Below are 16,605 nucleotides of genomic sequence, written 5' to 3' on the forward strand. Positions count from 1 at the left end.
CAGCACCAAGCCCCCTTGGGGTGTCCGACACTGGGGTAAGTGTGAGCCCATGGGAACGGGCTTGGGGCTGGGCTGGGGGCTCTGCCAGACCCTGGTTCTCGAAGGCATCATGGGGAGATCCCACAGCTGGGCACCCCCCTCCCACCCAACATCTCCCCCCGACACCCAGCGAGGCACCTCCTCATCCCCCTTATTTTCCAAATAAAATAAAATAAAATCACTGCAGCTCGCTGTTACTGGGCTAATTAACACCAAAAATAAGCCGTGTAAACTCCAGAGAACCATCCTGGCTCTAGCAGAACACAAAAGCCTGCGGGAGGTGGGAGGACGTGATGCTGACCCAGCCCTGGCACTGAAGCAACGCCGCCGGCAGCGGTGGCACCGCACAGGGTGAGAGCAGCGGGGACGTCCTCGGGGCTAAAGGAGGCTGCAAACAAGCTGCAGCGTTCAGGGGCTGTGCGAAGCAAGCAGCCTGATTTCAGAGGTCATTGTGAGCCAAATTCAGACGGAAGGGAGCAATCTGAAGCAAGGAAAAGGGGACGAATGGATAACCTGAAGAGCTGTTAATAGCAAAGCGAGGAATTATCTGAAAAATGGCCTTGTGAGGAGTCTTCCCTGAGCGTTTCCCATCATATTTCTGCCTCTTTCTGCTTGCTCCAGCAGAGCAGGGGCTGGCCCTGGTCTGTCTGCTCGGGGCCTGACACAAAGCAGCCCCTGTCTTGCCTGGAGCTTTCCCTGCCCAAACTCAACACAACCAGGGAGGGCAGCTGCTGCTGCTGCTTCTACTGCTTCTACTGCTTCCACTGCTGCTGCTGCTGCTGCTGCTTCTACTGCTGCCTCTGCTGCTGCCGGGCTTTCAGGAGGAAGAAACGCAAGGAGCGAGCGCAGCAGCAGCGATGGCTGCTCCTGGCCCTGGCAGGAGAATGCAGCCCCTGCGTTTAAATAAAAATAAAATAATAAAATAATAAAATAATAAAATAATAAAATAATAAAAAATAAAAATAAAAATAAAAATAACATAAAAATAAAAATAAAAATAAAAATAAAAATAAAAATAAAAATAAAAATAAAAATAAAAATAAAAATAAAAATAAAAATAAAAATAAAAATAAAAATAAAAATAAATAAGAGACCAGAGCAGCGCTGATGCTGCCCAAGGGGAGGCACCGCCGGGACCCCCCCGGCTGCCCGGGGCTGGGGGACCGCGGGGACATCCCCGCCTGGGGACCCCCGGGGGCGGCTGAAGGGGGGGCCGGGCTGATGCTGCCCGCTGCGGGGCCGGGCTCAGCCGTGCCGTACCGAGCCGTACCGAGCCGTACCGTGCCATACCGAGCCATACCAAGCCATACCGTGCCGGGTCTCAGCCCCCCGCCTCCCCGAGCTGCTGCGGAGCTGCGTGCGCCGCCCCGCGCCGAGCCGGGCGGAGCCGCGCCGAGCCGAGCCGGGCCGGGCCGAGCCGTGCCAAGCCGGCTGCGCTGCGGAGGGCAGAGCGGGCGGCTCGGCTCGGCCCCCCTCATCCCCCCCCAAACCCGCTTCCCCTCCGCTTTTTCCTCCCGGTGGCCGGAGGAGAGGAGGGGGCCGCGGTCTCCCCGGCCATGCCCCCCGGTGCTTGAGGCCCGCGGCCGCCCGCAGCATGCGGAGGATCCGGCGGCTGGTGCACCTGGTGCTGTTCTGCCCCCTCTCCAAGGGCCTGCAGGTACAGCACGGGGATGAGCAGGGCTCGGGGGGACGGAGCCCGAGCCCGGGGGGACGGGAGGGGAGGGATGGAGGGGGTGAGCACGGCGCTGGGGGGGATGCTCGGAGGTGCCCGTGCCCGCATCCCGGCACCGGCAGCGCACAAAGGGGAGCAGGGAGCGGGGGGCGCTGCTGGCAGCGGGATGGGGACCGGCACTAAGGGACAAGGGGGTGGCATCGGGACACCCGGAGTGGCATCGGGATGTGGGGTCCGGGGAGCGGCACCGAGGGGGTTGCATAACCCGCGGCTCTGTGGGGTGAGATGCTCCGCCAGGCAGCCCCAGCCATCTGGCCGTCCTTCCTTCCAGCCGTCCGTCCGTCTGTCCGTCAGGCAGCCCCATCCATCCTTCCTTCCATCCATCCATCCATCCATCCATCCATCCATCCATCCGTCCGTCCATCCGTCCATCCATCCGCCCACCCACCCCGCATAAATAACCGAGCCGGCCAACGCAGCAGTTGTAGCAGCACGGCCGACTCCTTCCCCTCACTTTATTTCTGTTCCTTCTTCTTTATTAATTAATGAATTAATTAATTTTCCCCCTCCTCAGCCACTGGCAGGAGCGCCCCAGCCGTGATGGGGCCGGGTGTTCCCCCTGCAGCGATGGGATGGGAAAGGTCCCAGAGCAGTGGGGTTATCCCTGAGGAATAGGGAAGGGGGCAGAGGATGCTGGCAGGGGTGGGAGCAGAACTGAGAGCCCTCGGGGAGGGGGTTGTGTGGCCAAGGGGGGCATTTTGGGAGCTGGCACTAGCCGAGAGCTGGCTGTCACCTTCCCAGCCCTGCAGCCTGAGCAGCAGCTGCGTGGAGCCATGCCAGCGGGCAGGGGCCGGGCACTGGGACTGCCAGGGGTGGCCAAGCCCGTGGTGTCAGAGCTGTGCTGCTCCGTCTGGTTTGCCTTTCAAGGCAGCTCTGGCCCCAAATCACTTCTACGCCTCCTGGAGTCGCCCTAAATCTAAACACAGAGGCTCAAGCAAGCGGAGGGCAGCAGCCGCTGGTTTGTGCTCCCGGCCCAGGCGGCAGGCAGGGAGCCCCGGGCCTTGAGCCTCAGCCCCCACAGGAACTGTAACATCAGCCACGAATGCAAAATGTTGCCCAAACCCCGTGGAACCTCCTGTTGCAAAACATCCCAAACCTTCCTGCTGCCTTCCACCCTCTGAGGGGCGATGTGCCACGCTCAGGTTTCAGTCCCAACCTCCCTCCTGCCTGGGAAAGTGATGGGTTCTTGGTCTGAGGAAGCCAACGGGGATATTTGGGCTGTTCCAGGGCTTTATCACCCCAAAATGGGGGAAGTCCATCAACAGGTCCCTTTGCTGAGGGTTTTGTGGGTCACACCCCTGCTGCTGGGCAGTTTCGGGGGGTCTCCTAGGCCCCAGGGACTCATCTGACTGCAGCCACCAGAGCTGCCCTCGGCCCCTGGGTGCAGCCCTGTAGGAAAACGCCGCCGTCCTTTATGTTTGCCAAGTCCTCGCTGTGGCTGGGTTCTCTTCTCACAGGCGTTAATTAGCGGAGCACTTGCTCGACAGGCAAAAAGGGCACCACGGGCCGGTTCACGCTTGGGTATTGCCAATTAACCGTGCAAGGTGTCGTGATCTCGTCTCACACCCGGGTGGTTTCACGCTCCCGTTCACCCCGGCTGCACTGCTGGCTGCAGCCTGGCACAGGAGCAAGGCAGTGGATGTGCTAGGAGGTGTTTTGGAGCTGGGAGCAGTTTTGGAGGACAGGATCTGGACGTTTGGAGGACAGGGTCAGGAAGCGGAGCCCTGCAGGCTGTAGCGGTGCAAGCAGAGCTTGGAGGCAGCCACCAGCCAAGAGCTCTGTTGGCCTGGCACGAAGCAGGGACTTTGCACAGACCCCAGGAGAAATGGGGTCAGTCCCCTGCCCTGAGGAGCCACCAGGGACAGCACCATGGGTGCTGTACGGGCCACCAAACGGAGGGCAGCGGTGCTGCTGCAGGGTCAGACGGGAAGAGTCAAAGCCAGGAGGACAAAGTCATGCTGCAAGCCTCTGTTTCGTTAGCACAGGGCATCACCCGGGCACTTACAGGTTCGTTACCCAGGTGGGAGGACAAGCAGGGTCCCCGTGGGCAGGAGGGGGCCGCTCACTGCCCTGGCAGGGACCCTTTGCGGAGGGCAGCGGCTCCCGGGCGCGCGGACGCATGGCAGGAGGCTCCTCTCAGCACTGTAATCTCCCTGCTCGTAGGGAATTTTAAGTGACCTACTTGCAGCAGGAGTTGCATAATAGGCTGCTGAATATACATAAAAAATGCTGAAGGTTTCATCGGCGCTTAGATTGGTTTGTGGGGAAAAGTTGGGGCCCGGCCTGCGCCCGGGTTGGGTGGCACCGATGGGCACCCGCAGCCGCCGACTTTCCCCCGTGCTTTCTTTCCCTTCCAGAGTCGCCTGCCGGGCATCAAGGTGAAATACCTGCTGGTGGTGTGGCTGGGCATCTTCGTGGGCAGCTGGGTGGCCTACATGCACTATTCCTCCTACTCCGAGCTCTGCCGCGGCCACGTCTGCCGGATGATAATTGTGAGTGCCCGCAGCAGCACCGGGCACGGGGGTCCCGCTGCGGGGAGCCGGGGGGAGCTGAGGAGCTGCTGGCTGGAGCAGGGATGGGAGTGGGATGGGATGGGGGAGGTCGTAGGAAGGAGGGAGGATGGGGAAAGGGAGCTTTGAGCTCAGTGCCATGCTCTGCGCCATCGTGCCCAAACGCCGTGCCAAAGAGCTCTCCTGGCAGCTGCTCCCCCAGCTCCATCCCCGGCGGCACAGCGAGCTTTGTGGGCTGGGGAGGTGACCTTCTCCTGCCAGGGCGGTGGCAGAAGCTTTTAATGGGATGTTAGGAGGGAAGCAAGCCAGGCTCTGCCAGGTTGATGCCTGCGAGGGGAAGCTGCAGTGAGGGGGGAGCTGCGGGCGGGCAGAGCATCGCGCCGGGGCGCTCTGCAGAAGGAGAAAGGGAGCAGGCAGGCTGTGGGTGCACCTCTGTAACTGCTGTGCCCTACAGAAAGCAGCAGCCCGCATGTAGGGGAGACCCCGTGTGGGATCTTGGCTCAGCTGGGGCTGGTGGGGGGCTGGTGGCCAAGTGGGGACCCCCCCGGGTCCGCTGTGGGTGTCCCGTGGCAGGGCTGCAGGTCCCAGCGAGGAGCAGGACGCCGAGGCTCTGGCTGCAAACGCCTCGTTCATCAGTCCTTCAGCAGCGAAGGGAGGCAGGAATTGCCATAACAACAGCAACGATCGTTTAATTTGATTTTCTGCATGACTCCGACCACGGGGTCTCGGGTGCTAATTCCCGCTCTGAGCTTGGGATTTCAGACACCGTGTCCAGCCGTGGCCCGTGTGAGCAGGTCCATGGGTTAATTCCCATCCACGCTAAAAAAAAAGGGAAAAAAAAAGGAAAAAAGATGCTGTGAATTTCTGCAGCTCCTGTTTGCAGCCCCGAGGCTGTTGAGCCCTCACTGCTGACTGCAGAGCTGCAGCCTCTCCTGCCTGCGGCTCGCCGACCGAGCTGCCCTGCGCGTGGATCACAGCCACCGTCTGGCCCTGGCCCTGCCGCCGCCTGGATCGGGGCCAGCCCATCTCACAGCACGGGATGCTGCTCTCCGAGAGCGTCCTGAGTCCCTGCAGCCTCATCTTCCCCCAGCCCCAGCCCCGCTGGGTTTGCAGCAGCAAATCCCCTCCAGCAGCACCTCGCTGACAGCAGCTAGGATTTGACCCGGCGATCTGCAGAGCCTGCTTGCTGGAGCCAGGAAGCCAAAAACCTCCTTTCCCCAGTTTCCCCAGGACAGGACAGCCCCTTGGATTGCTCCCTGCCAGCGGGGAGCAGCCAGTGTCAGCCCAGCCTCGTTTTTGCAGAGGCACCAAACCCTCCCCAAAGGGTCCTTCCTGCAACTGCTGCGGGTTTTGCAGGGGCTCAGCCCCAGGTGCCCCCACACACCCAGCTCACATCTCCCCCATTAAAAGCCTTGTTCTGGGGCCAGCAGGACTCCTTCAGTGTCGAAAGTGAGAAGATTTTGGGTGGGATTTCTTCGGGAGGCACAGAGCAGGGAGGCCGGGGGGCACTGCAAGGGGCTGGACTCAGAGCAATGAGCACTGCAGCTCCCTGACAAACCCACGCTGTCATTCATCGGTGCTGGGCATTTTACCTCCTCAGCCTTGCCACCCCCTGGGCTGTGAGGGTGTTAGGGGGGAAACTGAGGCACGGAGCCATGCCAGCACCCGCTCTGTGGTGTACCAACACAGCCTGGGGGGGACGATGTGGCCCCTGGCACCGCATCCTGGTGCTGAACCCAAGGCTGGGGTGATGCTGGGCTGGCAATGAGAACTGGAAAAACCCCAACTTCTGTATTTGGGATGCCCCAGGTGTCACGGGACACCCCCTTGGTTCCGAGGTGGATGGGGGAGCTGCACTGCACAGCCCCTGCTGAGCTCCTCTCTCTGCCTTCCCTCCCCAGTGCGACCAGTACAAGAAGGGAATCATTTCTGGCTCCACGTGCAAAGAGCTGTGCGAGGAGCACAGCCTCCTCTTCCAGCGCTGCCTCTCCTCCTCTCCCACCCAGCAGGTAGGTCTCTGCCCCGCTCCTGGGGCCACCGAGCGGCTGGGGGTGGGTGCAAGTGCCAAAAAACGGGACCCGGGGGGTGTCCTCCTCCACCCAGCCACGCTTCTGCTCCTTGCTCATCACCGTTCCCCGTCAGGGTCTGGCTGCTGCTTTCCTCCTGCCTTTTTCTCCCCTCTCCTGTGCTGCAGGTTTACAGCGGGCTGTGGAAGGAGAAGGAGGTGATCATCAAATGTGGCATCGAAGAGGCCCTGAAGGCAGACAGCAACCCGGCCTCGGTGCCCAGGAGGGATGTGGTGCTCTTTGACAAACCCACTCGGGGCACATCGATGGACGAGTTCAAAGAAATGCTCCTGAACTTCCTGAAGGTGAGCCAGGGTCCCTGCGGAGCCTGCCTCCTTCCACTTGCTGCATGGAGGGCTGGAGGAGCTGAGAAATCCCCTCACCCCCACAAGGGAATTGCTATTTGCAATATTTCAGTGTCACAGCCCTGGAGGAGGCTGTACCAGGGGTGCCACCAGGAGTGCCTGAGCCCCAAGCTCGTCCTCTCCCAAGCCTGGGCGCTCAGCTCTGCCCTTCCCCAGCTCAGACTCACAATACTGAAGCTGAACGCAGAGCTGCACGGCTCTGATGACAATTCTCTCGTTCTCTTGCAGTCCAACCTAGGAGACCAGCCCTCTCTGGCAGCCTTGGTGAGCCAAATCATCACCATGGCCGACGTGAACCGGGACGGGAAGGTGTCCTTGGCGGAGGCCAAATCCATCTGGGCGCTGCTGCAGCTCAACGAGTTTCTCCTCCTGCTCTCCTTGCACGAGAAGGAGCACACGGCCAAGCTGCTGGGGCACTGTGGGGACCTCTACGTCACGGAGAAGATCCCTCACAGCTCCCTGTACGGGACGGACGTGCCACCTTTCCTGCAGCCCCTGCTGCCCGCGGCCGTGCAGCGCGTCCTCCATCAGTGGGTGGCTCCGGCCTGGCCCCGGCGCGCCAAGATCTCCATCGGGCTGCTGGAGTTTGTGGAGGAGATCTTCCACGGGACCTACGGCAACTTCTACATCTGCGAGACCAGCGTCAGCAACGTGGGCTACAACGAGAAGTACGACTTCAAGATGGTCAACCTGCGGAAGGTGGCGACGGAGATGGCCATCAGGGGGTTCCTGAAGGGCCGCCACTGCGAGCAGAACGTGGACTGCACCTACGGGAAGGACTGCACGGCCACCTGCGACAAGCTCCTGAAGCAGTGCAAAGGCGACGTGGTGCAGCCCAACCTGGCCAAGGTGTGCGGGCTGCTGCAGGACTACCTGCTGTACGGGGCCCCGCCGGAGCTGAAGGACGAGCTGCAGAAGCAGCTCCGAACTTGCATGACCCTCAGCGGCCTGGCCAGCCAGATGGAAGTGCACCACTCCCTCGTGCTCAACAACCTCAAGACCTTGCTTTGGAAGAAGATCTCCAACACCAAATATTCCTAACGGAGGGGTGGGGAGGGGGAAGCACAGCCCTGGGATTTAGATTTTGGATTTGAGATCTCGGAGCAAAGCCCAGCCAAGGGTCAAGGGCCTGCTTCTCCATCCTCTTCTCCCCCGCAGGAAGCAACCCGCGCTCTCCGCCCGGAGTTCAGCGTAGCTGCAGCCCCGTCGCCTTCATGGAAAACCAAATCCCGATGTCCACCACCATGGAGCCAGTCTGCAAGAGCATGCTGCGGAGCTGGGGGACCAGGAGCTGGGCTGAGGAACGGGTTTGGGGGGGAAGAACGACGACACAGGAGGAGAGAAGGGAGCGGAGCCCAGCTGGGTGCCTCTCACTGTTCCTTGATTAAGAGGAAAGCAGTGCCGAAAGCTGAGAATGAATCATTCATGCTGTACTTGTCGCATCTTATTTTGATGAACATCTCTGATGTAAATAAATAGCTTTTCTGTGAATCACGCCAGTACATCAATAGTGCAACAGCAGCCCTTTGAGCACCAGCTTGCTTGCGAGCTAAAAAGGCGAAAAAGGTAGATTTTTCCTATTCAGAAGCATCTCCCTAAGTATCTGAGTCAGCTACCATGAGATCCAGCTGCAACTTAGGCAGCGGATAAGCTGTCTTTTCCAGGGCAGAGAACCCTGGCAATTGTTTCGCTGCTTTTTTAAGTGCCTGACCCCATGACAGTGATGCAAGGGCTTGCGTGGGGCTCTCCACCCAGCTGCTTCTGCCTGTGGGCCCAAAGTGGCTGCCGGGAAGCCCAGGCCATTCCCCAGCGTGCCAGGTTTTGGGGCATGTAAGGCCAGGACAGCTTAAAGGGAACGTAAGGGCTACCCCGTGCTCAGTTTGGACCAGCTACCACTAATTTGTCCTTCGTTACTGCCCACCATCCTCAGCCACCTGTGCAAGGATGAGGCAACCTTTCCCTTTAATCCTCTAAGCCAGGCTTGCACTGCAGAGGTTAAAGATTAATGCCAGAATAATCCAGTGCTTCTCCCATCATCAGAATGAATTTGCAGAGAATCTTTTTGGCGGCGACCATTTGTTTGTCTGTGCAAATAGCACCAGGTCTCTTCGCCACAGGCTGTTTCCTTTAAACACTCGGCTTTATACAATCAAGGGTAGCGAGGAAGAGTTTCTGTGAGCCACCCCGAGCTCACTCTGCTCCCAGGATAATCGTATCGCTGCCGCTGGAGCACATATGCTGGTGCTCTTGCCAACAATTGCTCAGTGAAGTGGAGCGTCTATCTGAAGTACAATCATCGAGGGAAAAAAATACATCTGGCAGTATATATAGCCCGCGAAGGCAACGGGTAACGTCACGGCTGCAAATTTATGAGCCCTTTGGAGGAGAGATATCAGTATTTCCTTCTATTAGTTCCATAGGATCATCATTACCTCTCACTGTTATTTATGGAGGAAATGTTTCAGTGTCAACAGTGCTCTAAATCTAGCGCAGAGCCAGCCGAGCTTGCTCCCTGCAGAGGAGTCGGCTTCGCAGCATAATTCATCTGGGGTAAGGTTGAGCATTTGTAAGGTTTCTTCACTTGAAGGGTTTAGAGTTCCTCAGCCCACTGGAGGTGCCCTTAATTCAATATCAACATCACACAGCGAGGACTCCACCTCCAGGCACCGCACCAAGCACAGGTACAGGTCCCTGCACAGCACAGAGCCTTTGGGGGAAGGCAAGGACTGGAACCCTTTTACTGAGGCTCCACCGAGCTACCCCAGCTCCTCGCCTATTGTCCTGTATTCCCATGGCAACTAGCTCCACTGACAGATTAATTTTCTCCTGCCATTAGGAAAAGAAACCTAACAACCATGCCAAATCCTCTCATTTTCAGGGCAGCCGTTTTTCACCCTCCCATCTGTTTGAAATCTTAAAAGTAAGTTTGGTCCTGATAAATGGCACTCCCACAACACTTCATCCCCACCGCTCCCTTCCCCAAAAGCCGCATTAGATAAAGCAGCAGGTAAAACAAATGCATTCTGTACTTATCCACATCATCCCAAGCATCAGAACCTCTTTATGCATTTATGATGAGTTGTTCAGGAGAAAGACAGCCCGTGTATTTAAGAGGACTAGCTAAGACACTTCATTCAAATAAAGACTTTTGACAAAAATATCACATTACCATGTTATTCATCTGCAAACCCCAGGAACAGGGCTGGACACTCATTATGACACAGACCCCAAGAACCCAGTTTTGTTCATCACTAATACAACACACAAGTGTTTCCAAACAACTGATTATTGTTTGCAAGTTATGGTACAATGTGAAGTATGACTAAAGGCAAAGCTATTTTACCCTCGTAAAGCCTCCTTCCAACTTCCCACAGCAGTTGGAAAAGGAGGAAGAGCTGGAACAGTGAAAGGCTGACAAATGGATCTCAACAGATGCTGCTGCTTGAGCAGCACGGTAGATTTAGGACTGCTAGAAGAGAAACTTGCTTCTTAACTCAGTCCTATGTTTCATTCTTCAAGGTTGAAAAAATATTAGTTCTCATCTGCACAGGTAAGTCCTAAATCACAATAGTTTACGGTATTACTTTGGGTTGTACTATTACACAAGCATAATTCAGACTTGTAGGTAGCATTTTTATAGTAGTTTTATTTTAAGCCTCTTCAACCATATGGAGAAAACACATCAAGACAACAGTGCTTCAAAACATGGGCGTGAATATTTTCACATTGCGTGCGAGCCAAGATCACTGGCAGAAATTGAAGCCTACAGCTTTTAAGGCTCTCCATCAAGAGTACATGAAAAGGACACTTGGAGCTATACATTTGAGTTCACACTTTACAGCAAACATTCAGAGCTACATTTAAGCAGCACTGCATGAGCTTTCACTGGCTGTAGTTTGCTTGAACCATATAAGAAAAGATGAAGCTTTAGGAATCTTCAAATGCAGACACTTCTAAACCATTTCTTCTGCTGTAGCCAGGTTTGTGAGCAATTTTAAAATTCAAGGCATGATCTGCAAATAAAAAAAATGCCCAAGATGTTAGACAAGAACTTCAAATACAGCCAGCAAAAGTTAGCAATAAATGTTAATCCTAAAAAGGTAACTAATCCATACCATTCAGACTCCTGCTCTTCACTATGGTGTAGTATCTAAGCTCAAAAATTATACTTCAGTCCAGAAAAAAAAAACACACATGAACTCTGCAATTCACTGGCTGAAACCACTGCAGTCAGTGGAAGCTGAGCGCCTGAAAACTTGCATGGATCAGACCTAAAGCAGTGACAGAAGGCACTACTAAATTAGACTTTAAGAGGTTCTGTGCCACTGCATCAGGAAGGTTTTGAAGCACTTTGGTTGCCCTCAGCTCCCTAAAACTCAAAGGGGAGCTTGCCAACCCCAGTGCAGAGGCAAGCTATTAATAATGCAAAGGAAGAAAAGCTGGGCTTCTTCCAGTGCTCAAAGCCATGACAAGAAACAGTTATAAGCAGTGATGGTAATATACTTTTTATTTTTTATTTTTAAATCAGAACCACTTTGATACAAAATATTGATCTTTTCCAAAGCCAAAAGCTAGGTAATTCTTTCGATAAAGAAATACTCATAGCCCAGGATTGCTGCTCAGTCTTGGGAAGATGGTTAGCAGCAAATGCCATTGGGAAAATTTTAATAGATGTTCTTTCTATGCCTCACAGTAAAGGTCTAAAGAGAGCCTCATTAGGTACTCGCTACCCCTACAGGACCCTTGATGTGAGTGAAGTCTAATGAAAAAAATCCATTACGTATTTCAGCGTTAGAAGAAGTCAGGAAATTTAAATGGAAGAGTCGCATCTTAAGGCATGCCTCCCTGCATACCCATATCCCCAACAACCTTATTAGCATTCTTTTCCAACACCACTGCTGGTAGGCAGTGACTTTTCCCAATTAAATGGCTCATTTTGCAGCCAGCAGCTACCCGCTTGGTTAATGGCACCTTTGGCCCTCATAATGCCCATTTAATGAGGACATTTTCCAACATTTAGCACTGCCAGATTTTGTCAAGCTATTAGTCACTGCAAAGCCTCAAGAGTTTCACAAAGCTACATGTAGCCAAAGCTTCTCTCACTTCCAGCATGCTAACATACAAACACAGCAGAAAACAAGTAAAAAGTTGCATTGTTCCCAATGATATTTTTGCTTTTTGTCTAATACGTTACCAGTTAGACCACCATAAACAAGGAAGCTGCCTCTTGTCTCAGGAAGCACTCCCTTCTACATTTACTGAAAGGCATTGTAATCTTTTTATTTCTACAGAACATCTAAGACATCATCTTGTCACTTGCGGATCTGTGACATTTTTTCCAGTAGCGTTGTGTCAGATTGCAGCAGGAGATCCTGTTTTGATCATTTCTGACACTTTACAACACAGAGCATGTTCTCAGCAAAGTGTCTTTGATTAAACAGCACTTCACTGTACAGACTCTTACAAGAAGTGCTGTGCTTTACTGCTGTTACTTCTGTAACATTTATTAACATCAGTAATCTGAAATTGCATAGCTCTTATCTGTGCCAATGACAAAGTAATTTTCATCTGTTGAACTTCTGGTTTCTCGAATACCTAAAAAAAAGATTTCTACAGGAATACCTCCCCCAACCAACTCTTACATGCACAACCACTTTTTTTTTTTTTTGTCTAAGTTCACGTGCATGAGTTTAATTCCAAAGCATTCCACCTACAGTACAGGTTTCTCAGAAAAAAATAGTGAAAACCCTGAATTTTAAATGCACACTTCTGGAAAGATCTTAACGTGCCACCTTGAGCAAGTTTTTGATTTGCACATGTCCTGTCAGAAGACAGAGGGACAAGATGTACCAACCCAAAACACCTACCCTGACGCTGCTTTAGTAACACACTGATGTTTGTGTATGTTTCCAAGAGATAATACTTACCTTCAATATTTGATGCAAACTGCAGAACAACTCAGACCCGTTCTCAAATGCAACTGTAAGAAGAAAAAACATCTTAGGTTGCTTTGGTGAGTTAAAAAAACAAAAACAAGTGTGATTTTATAGCCACACTTCAGAAGATTGCCAAAGGTGCTGATTGCATCTTTTGGTCAAGCTGATTAGCACCCTTGCTAGTCAAGAAGTTGTTGGCTGAGAGTTCAACAAATGTTAGGGGAAGGTTACCATTTTCTCCATATCCTGAATCCACACCCAACTGCTTCTAGACCATGCCAATACTTTGAAAACAAACTCAAGTGCCTGCTTCCCTCATCTACTCCACTCCCAGGTAGAGTGGATTCTCAATATCCACATGCTAAAACCCTGCAAAACTCAAGAGCTGCATTATGTTGCTATCCTCCCTTTCCAGATGGAACAGACATCAAAGCAAGGATGTCTCACAGGCCACAAAGGACTGCGTTCAAGGCAAAAATAGAACTCAAGGATAGAGCTGTCACTTCTGTTTGTCCTTGCAAAAAAAGCAAAAGGACCTTCCTCCCCGATGTGATTAAAACTGACATCATTCTATCTTTCCAAGGAAATTTGCTCCATCTTCCGCTGATTCTCTCGAGAGAGGTACACATGTGAACAATGTCAAGTTAAAAATCTCTGAGCAGTTGCAAGTTTCAGGCACAGGAAGCCCATTCATCTCCGCCCCCTAATGATATTAAGATGTCATGACATCAAACTCTCCAAGGAGTCAGGACTATTAGAATAAATACTGGAGTTGGCCATCTCTTCATGCCAATAAAAGACATGATATGCAAGAAACACGAATTAGCTTTCAACACAGAACATGTTAGTAAAATATGTTAAGTTCTAGCCAAAACTAAAATTCAGTTTCTTTTTATCACAGATTCCAAAGCCTTACCTTTTTTCCGTGGAAGCGTCTTCTCAAACAACTGCCTTCAGAGTTTCCTATTAAAGAAAAGACAGTAATTAGATTCATAGCAAAAGAGATCAAAAGCAAGAAAAATGGATGTAAGCCACAAGTTAAAGGACTCTAAGGAATTTTAAAGACGCAGTAGCTAACTTGGAATTCAGGCTCAGTGTCCTCCCTCTGCCTCATTCTTAGACAATGCAGCAGAAAAAAGCAGCCTGGAAAGAAAAATACTCTTTGCAGCCCGGTATTTCCATGGAAGCAGAGCGAGACACCAAGGAAGCTACTGAATTTTCAAGACTGCAGCTCAGCATAATGAGCACACAGGACTGCTGACATTTGGTAGCAGATAAGTCAGTCACATCTCTCATCTGCTACACAAACAAGGTGCTTATTGAGAATGACTGTCACACCGACAGATAGGACTAGCTTCCGTACCCTGTCCCTACACAGCTGTCCAAACTGCAAGATTTAAGATTAACATTAAAAAAGAGCCAGCTAGAAAGAAGTGTCAGGTTGCTCGCCATTTCTGAGTGCTCACAGGTTTCAGAGCACTAGCAAAGACGTCGCCTTTTCCTTTCTGCCTCCTAATGACACAAACATGGCACTGCAGCCACATCTGCAACACGACTGGGGCAGGGCATGGAGCCTCTCAGCACATGAACTCACATCTGCAACTGCTCACCTCAGGTCTTGGAGAAGACCTCCCATCTTGGATAAGACCTCCTGGGTCTGCCACTTCACACACCTTTCTCTGGAAAAGAAAATACATAAAGAATTTATGATAGCTATTTAGGCATTCTTCAAAGCCTGGTTATATGGTTATTTTCACTAAGAAATTGAAAGGCCCAGCAAAAGAAAGGAACTAGAGAACTAAATGCATAGTGCGGGTGTATTTTAGACAGCATTAGGGTTGGGGCTGCCAGCATGCAACCCCCAAGACTTGCACATTTAATACAGCACATACAGAACAGCTTTCTATTATATTATATAGAGCTCTCACACTTCAGGCAATTAGAAAAAACAACAAAAACAGGAGAGATTTAGTTTCTCAGAAGCCTCCTAACATAACCAGCCTATCTGCAGTGTCAGGCTATCAATCACTCGAGTGCTCACGGGTTTCAGAACAAGCGAGCGTAGAACATAGCCTGTCTCTCTCTGCCACCTAATGACGCGGAGGTGCCACAGCAGCCACCTTCGCAACGCCTGTGGCAGGAAGCAATTTCAAAAAAAAACAAGCACACAAAGACTGAAGGGCTGTATTATGGGTATTTATAACAATAAGATTCTATTACTTCCTCCAGAAGTTGTATTAGAAAGGTTATTTGGTGCAGATAGTGACACTAAATGTAGCTCAGCACTCATATAAGTTTATGAGGTGCCTGAAACTCGTTTGCCAGCAGCAACCAGCTTTTCCTCGCAGCTTGGGACCTGGAGAGGCATCGTGTTCAGCGTTACTTACCCTTGGTGTTTCATGCCGAAAGATCTTCCTCATGCTGAAAAATCTCGCTCATTTCACCCTCTGCCTTCTGCAAGAGAAAAGGAAGACGAATAAAAAACGAGGAAGAATGTGATGCTTTGTTAATTACACAACAAGCTTCTCTCTGAGCTATACCACTTCACAGCATCTCAGGAAAAAAGGATTAAAGCCAAAAAAATGTAACTTGCTAAGCAGATTCCCTTACAATTAATCGAATTACTTTTCGAATCTTTAGCGTTTAAATGCCGAGGAGGCCACAGGCCTGATTTCCCCCCCCCCCCCAGCACACCCCGGCCACGCTCCCTGTCCCCCTCTGGTGCCCCCCTAACCCCCCACGGCGGCTCCCGACCTTCATCTCCCGGCTCCTTCCTCCTCCTCCTCTTCCTCCCGCCCGGGCCCCCTCAGCGCCCATCCGCGGGGCCCCGTGGCGGAGCTGAGGCGCCTCTGCAGCTCGGTGCCGGCTCCCAGCACCATGGCGGGGTCTCCCCGGAGCCCCCTCATCCCTGCCCGGCCCCGTTCCCTCTCCTCTCCCCGCTCCCCGCTCCGAAAGGCCGGGCCCGTGCCCGCCTCCCGCTTATAAAGGGCGGGCGGCGGGGACGCCCCGTGAGGGACGCGGCCGCCGCCTGCCGGGCCGGAGGGCGAGAGGCGGCCCCTAAAGGACACGGGGAGATGGAGGCACGGGCTGTAGGGCTGGAAAAGGCCTCCAGGATCTGCTGATCCTGCCACCAGTACCACCACTGAGCCATGTCCCCAAGCACCGCGACCAACCTCTCCTTGAACACCCCCCGGGACGGTGACTCCACCACCTCCCTGGGCAACCCGTCCTGACACCTGACTACTCTTTCTGAGGAGAAATGTCTCCTCATTTCCCACCTGAACCTCTCCTGGCACAACCTGAGGCCATTCCCTCTGGTCCTGTCACTGGTTATCTGTAAGAAGAGGCTGCCCCCAGCTCCCCACAGCTTGCAGAGAGCAGTACATCTCCAGAAGGAAGGCAGGAGAGCACAGGAAAACTACATGCTTGGTTTAGCTTTCTCCACTCCTCACAAATGGTCACGTATTTTTAAAGTTTGGCACTATAAAAAGGTAAAAGAATTCATAAAAAAACACCTGAGTGGGAGAAAAGCATGTTTAGGTAATTATACAAATTAACCTCCGCTTTGGGTAGGTGAAAGAGCTACAAATTGTCACCTTCTTCTGGAAAGAGAGATAAGAGGCATCCGAAAGGTCGGGTTCCCACTCAGCAGGGTCACAAAATCAGCTTTATTGCTGTCGTTGCTCTCATGGGGACACTGGGACACCTTCCCCAGGGGCTCTTCCCCGCCCTGTGCCTGACGCCCATGCTGTGGGGCTGCCCTAAGGCCTCCATAGAGGCACAGGGCATGTTAGGGGTTGGGTTTCCCTTTTCTTTGGGAAAAAGGGAAACCTTTTATTTCTTTTCATCAGCCTGTTGTGGTGGATGCTCGACCCCAAGGGGCCCGGCATCCCCGTGATGCACAGGCTGGCCTTGCACAGCCCCCTGCCCCCTGAGGGTCCCCAGGATGGAGCACCA

The 16,605-nt window shown here is 52.9% G+C and overlaps 1 protein-coding gene and 1 long non-coding RNA gene across 2 annotated transcripts; one reads left to right on the plus strand and one right to left on the minus strand.

The window, feature by feature from the left end:
• The first annotated feature begins 1,448 nt into the window (after positions 1-1,448).
• Positions 1,449-9,872, plus strand: DIPK1B (divergent protein kinase domain 1B). Its single transcript, XM_084493851.1, has 5 exons — positions 1,449-1,696; positions 4,129-4,263; positions 6,183-6,290; positions 6,476-6,652; positions 6,941-9,872. The coding sequence occupies exons 1-5, from the start codon at positions 1,634-1,636 to the stop codon at positions 7,751-7,753; spliced, it is 1,296 nt and encodes a 431-aa protein (XP_084349977.1). The 5' UTR covers positions 1,449-1,633; the 3' UTR covers positions 7,754-9,872.
• A 466-nt stretch (positions 9,873-10,338) lies between these two features.
• LOC311421677 lies at positions 10,339-15,560 on the minus strand. Its single transcript, XR_014684955.1, has 6 exons — positions 15,403-15,560; positions 15,036-15,102; positions 14,259-14,327; positions 13,565-13,611; positions 12,640-12,692; positions 10,339-10,725 (listed from the first exon to the last, which is right to left on the minus strand). It is a non-coding gene; the product is annotated as an uncharacterized lncRNA (long non-coding RNA).
• Positions 15,561-16,605: the final 1,045 nt, after the last annotated feature.

Source organism: Aythya ferina (assembly GCF_964211825.1).
Source record: "Aythya ferina genome assembly, chromosome: 20".
Lineage (NCBI taxonomy): Eukaryota > Metazoa > Chordata > Aves > Anseriformes > Anatidae > Aythya > Aythya ferina.

Bases quoted from the DNA above. Each gene is read 5' to 3' on its own strand.
- DIPK1B (XM_084493851.1), top strand. From the start codon at position 1,634: ATGCGGAGGATCCGGCGGCTGGTGCACCTGGTGCTGTTCTGCCCCCTC. The intron at 6,291-6,475 runs GTAGGTCTCTGC...CCTGTGCTGCAG, and splicing joins CCTCCTCTCCCACCCAGCAG to GTTTACAGCGGGCTGTGGAA. The intron at 6,653-6,940 runs GTGAGCCAGGGT...GTTCTCTTGCAG, and splicing joins TGCTCCTGAACTTCCTGAAG to TCCAACCTAGGAGACCAGCC.